Source organism: Leucopleurus acutus (genome assembly GCF_964270905.1).
Source record: "Leucopleurus acutus genome assembly, chromosome: 18".
Taxonomy (NCBI): domain Eukaryota; kingdom Metazoa; phylum Chordata; class Mammalia; order Artiodactyla; family Delphinidae; genus Leucopleurus; species Leucopleurus acutus.
Window position 1 is genome coordinate 26,733,040 of NC_139160.1, and position 4,996 is coordinate 26,738,035.

At 38.7% G+C, this 4,996-nt stretch overlaps 1 protein-coding gene across 1 annotated transcript; it reads right to left on the reverse strand.

Annotated features, from left to right (window-relative positions):
* Positions 1-4,136: 4,136 nt before the first annotated feature.
* On the reverse strand, positions 4,137-4,766 carry LOC309974727 (COP9 signalosome complex subunit 8-like; the record flags this gene model as incomplete). The annotated part of the gene is made up of 1 exon (XM_082859444.1): positions 4,137-4,766. One exon carries the CDS (start codon positions 4,764-4,766, stop codon positions 4,137-4,139), a length of 630 nt encoding a protein of 209 aa, XP_082715570.1.
* Positions 4,767-4,996: the final 230 nt, after the last annotated feature.

The following is a 4,996-nucleotide window of genomic DNA, read 5'->3' on the forward strand; positions in this document are numbered from 1 at the left end:
TCCCTGGGGTCCAACCTCCGAAGCCTGAGCCTTAGATCCCAGCCCCCACCTGCACCTGCGGGTGAGCAGACAAGCCTCTCGTGCTGGTGAGCGCTGGTTGGCACCGATCCTCTGTGCGGGAATCTCTCCACTTTGCCCTCTGCACCCCTGTTGCTGCGCTCTCCTCCGTGGCTCCGAGGCTTCCCCCTGCCACCCCCCCAACCCTGTCTCTGCCAGTTAAGGGCCTTCCTAGTGTGTGGAAACCTTTCCTCCTTCACAGCTCCCTCCCAGTGATGCAGGTCCTGTCCCTATCCATTTGTCTCTGTTTTTTTTTCTTTTTCTTTTTGCCCTACCCAGGTACGTGGGGAGTTTCTTGTCTTTTGAGAAGTCTGGGTCTTCTGCCAGTGTTCAGTAGGTGTTCTGTAGGAGCTGTTCCACACGTAGATGTATTTCTGATGTATTTGTGGGGTGGAGGGTGATCTCCTCATCTTACTCTCCCGCCATCTTGAAGGTCTCCCCTCTCATATTTCTTTGGGGTAATGTTTATTCTGGTACCTTGTCCATTTTAACTGGGTTATTTGGTTTGTTGTCATTGAGTTGTATGATTTTTTTATATATTTTGTATATTAACCCCTTATCAGATATATATGACTAATTTTTAAGAATTTTTATCATGAATGGATGCTGAATTTTGTCAAAGGTTTTTCTATGTCTATTGAGATGATCATACAATTTTTTTCTTTCAATTCCATGAAATATAAGTGTGATATATCTATTTTTGAGAATGGGATATTAAAGTCCCCAAGTATTATTGTATTCTGGTTTATTTCTCCTTTAAACTCTGTTAGTTTTGCTTTATATATTCAAATGCTACAATATTGGGTGAAGAAATATTTACAATAGTTTTAATTTTTTATCTTCTTCATGTATTGACCCCTTTATCATTATATAATAACTTTATTTTCTGTTTTTACTACTTTTAGTTTAAAACTCTTTTGTCTATAGTGTAGTATATATCTACCCCAGCTTTTTTTTATTACAATTTACTTAATATGTCTTTTTCCAGCCTCTCATTCTCAGTCTGTATGTGTCTTTATGCCTAAAGAGAGTATCTGAGAGACAGATATGATTGGATGTTTTTTAATCCATTCAGCCATTCTATGTCTTTTAATTGGAGAATTTAAATTATTTACATTTAAAATAAGTATTAAGTAAAAACTTTCTATTCTTGTTTTGTTCATTATTTTATGGTTGTTTTGTAGATCCATTGTTCCTTGTTTCTTATCCTGCTTTTTTGTGTGTTCCGATGTAATTGGGTATCAGTATGCTTTGATTTCATTATCATGTTCTTTTGTATAATTACTACATAATTTTCCCTTGTGGTTACCATGAGTCTTTTTTTTTTTTTTTTTTTTTTGTGGTACGCGGGCCTCTCACTCTTGTGGCCCCTCCGGTTGTGGAGCACAGGCTCTGGATGTGCAGGCTCAGTGGCCATGGCTCACGGGCCCAGCCGCTCCGTGGCATGTGGGATCTTCCCGGACCGGGGCACAAACCCGTGTCCCCTCCATCGGCAGGTGGACTCTCAACCACTGCGCCACCAGGGAAGCCCTATAACTATAACTAATATGAAGTTATTGTCTACTAAATCCAAAATCAGGTCCCACTCAAGGTCAGTTCCTATTGACTGCTTTTATTATTCTGAGGATGGGTCACACTTTTCTGAATTTTTGCACTCATATTTTTTTTATTGACAAGTGGACCTTTAGATATAATTAATTATAAACTCTAGATTCTAATGTTTTTCTAAACTTTTAAAAAGGTGCCTTATTTAATTTACAAATTCTTTCCTCTTGTGATGTACAGCCCCTGATATCTCTTATCAGTATTTTAAATTTTGTCTCATTTTTATTTTTAACCATGGATTCCTAGGGGTTGCTCCTGTGTGTGCCTAGCTTAGTGATTAGCCAATGATTCGGCAGAGCAGCAACTTTATTCTCCTAAGACTTTCACTCTCTATCTGTAGATGAGTGTGTAGGTTGGAAAGTGCATCTAAAGTTCAGGCAATTTTAATATTTGCCTCAGGTTTTACTTTGCCCTTGATCTCTTGGGTCTTCCTAGTACATACCTGTTGTTTCCTAGTTTCCCAGGTATAGGTGGTGAAGGATTTATCTAGGTCCTCTATGATTGTCTCATTAGCTGTATATCTAAAATTTTTGAATTCTCTTCCACTTACCTCAAGTAGAACCCCTATTTGTTTTCTTCTAGTTTACTACTTTCAGTAACAGTGCTGCTGGGTGTGGATTTTTGTTTTTCACTTGAAGTTAATTCACCCTCCTCTGTCAGCAAAGTTGCTGTTTTTCAGAGTTAGTCCCACTTGAATAACTCTAGTGTGCTATTAAAAAGAAACAAACGTTTGATAAGTCTAGTGTGCTGATAAAGAGAAACAAAGCCAGCTACTGGTTAAAGGCTGTTAAGACATATTTTATTCAGATTCTTCTATAGCAGGGGAAAAAACTCTTCAGTACAGAACTAAGCTCAATTCCACCAAAACAAAAGCAGGAGAACTTAAAAACACTAGGGTGAGGCACCTAAGGGTTTTAAGTGTGGGCGTGGGTATTGGTCCATGAGACCAGTCCATCTGGGTTTGGTAACTAAGCAGAAGAGAAACAAATTCCTCATTCTTTATGATGGGAGGCAGTTGTTCAATTTGGAGCAAGACACCCACAGGAATTAGGCACTTACTCTCCCATGGGGACTGGGAGATAAGAGAGGAAAATTATTTTTCTGAATGTCTGTGTTTTGAAGTGACAGCTCCCAGGTCCTTGAGGAGACAGCTCTGGATGGTAGAAGATGTATCAATACATCTCAAAAAAGCAGAGGAAGGATTTATAATTGCAAGCTTTCTCAGGCAAGCATTTTAAGGAGGGCTTGGGTCATTCTAGGGACATGGCCGTAAGCTCCTAGAAGTCATGTTAGAGTTGGATAAAGTTTTTTAGTGCAGGGATTTGGATGACGTCATTTTATGCTGAGTATTTTTGCAGTTCTCAGTGCCAATGGAGCTGGGTGGAGAGGGATAGAAGCAGCTTCACACAGAAAGGGCAAGACCTCTACCTTCCGACTGGAACTTCTAACAGTGTTTTGTGTGTAAACACTACTCAATTTGTTGTTTGCCTCTGTTCAATATCCAGAGCACTAAAATGGTTATTTTTGACAATTTGGTCAAGTTATGTACTTGTTTTGTGGGGATAAGATTTGCCAGCCTTTTTACTCCACCATAGCCAAAATCCCACACTGGTTGCTTTCAATTCGGAATGAAAATGTTTTTGAGGGAGAAAAATATTGTGGCTAAGAGTCAATCTGATATACTAGCAAGAGCAATGGATTAAGGCTTAGAACATTCTTACCTCAAGTATGTTGTTAGTAAATCTGTAGCCTTGAGTAAATGACTTAATCTGTTCAAGGGCTCTGTTTTCTCTTGTGTAATAGTGACGCTATACATATCTAAGATGTCTGTTGGAGAATTAAATATGAATTAGAGAATGAAAGTATCTAAAATTTCAAATTTCTTTTACTATAATCTATAAAACATCTCAAAATTTTGACTATATAAGCTTGGGAGTATTTTATTTTTAATTTTTTTTAAGAATTCAATTAAATATTTATTGAACAAATGCAGAATAAATGAACTAGGGGGTGGTTTTAACCTGAAGATACAATAAACAACTTCAAATATTCAGAGGCCTGTCACACAAAAAATGAAAGACTTGTTCAGTATTTCTCCAAAGGGCAGAACTTGACCCAAGGGATAAATATAAGCAACCAATAGGCTACAGGACAGTCATACAAAATGTGTCACTTAATAGCTTCTTTCCCAAACAATGCATTCCACACTTAGTTTCCCTTCTTCTGAAAGGAAATATTACAACTTAATACTTCTCATGAATGTCTTTAATAAGTCACATTTCATGAACAACCATTCAGCATGTTTAAGGACAAAATATATATAATATACTTCATATTATATATGTATTTTATCACATACTCAGTAAGGAATGCTGAGGTGCTTAATTCATCCAATAAAATTGAAAATAAAAATTTTACATTTTTCTGTCAGTATTCAGGATTCTGAAGGTGGATCTTGAACTCAGAATGATAAGTCAGTTTTCGAGGAAAGCCACATAATCGGTGAGTCTGGCTAACTGTTGTTCATTGGGGATGGGTGGAACGGGGGCAGGCTCCGATAAGAGAATAAACCTGTTAAAGGAAACATCCAGGGTCCCTGAAACTGGCTTTTTGGTCATGACCATTCTTGTGGTGGAGTCGGCCTGCCATCGTTGTTCTAGGCTACCTTTCACGGCCTCTTCCACGGGAAGTTCAACAAAGGCTGCAAAATCATCGGCGATGATGGAGGTATATGCTTGAGAGACCAGGGTGAAGGCTTGCCTCCGGGTGGCATCTCTAAGTGCCTCCATGATTGGCTGGACCGTCTCAGACCACGGGTGAGCGTTGATGGTGGTATAGATCCCGGGGACATCTCTCGGCCAGATTCTTTGTCCTACCGACCAAATTCCCCCAATTTCAGAATTTGCAGATTTTATAGCAGGTGGTATTCTTTTCCAAAGATATCGTGCATTATTCATGTCATTATAAAGCAGATGTAAAGCTAGAAGCTGATCATACACTGCAGGTGTAGCAATTCCTCCTGGAGCCTCGAGCTCCTGGTTATCCCACTGATCCAGCAACTTTTTGAAACTAAAGAAACTTTCAGCCATCACCTCCACTGGCATTTTCCTGGCCAGTTCTGCTGCCGAACCTCCCCGCCAAGCCGGACCTCAGACTCAAGCTTGAGCATATTTTAAATAAAAGTCTGGAAAATAATTTATGCATAAGCATTTTGCATTGTTTACCTTGAAGTTATTCAACCAATTTTAATTCCACTATTTTCCATATTTCGAATTTGATTTTAGAATTTGAAGAATTTTTAGAATTTGAAGGCAAGAAGTAAATTTATTATTAA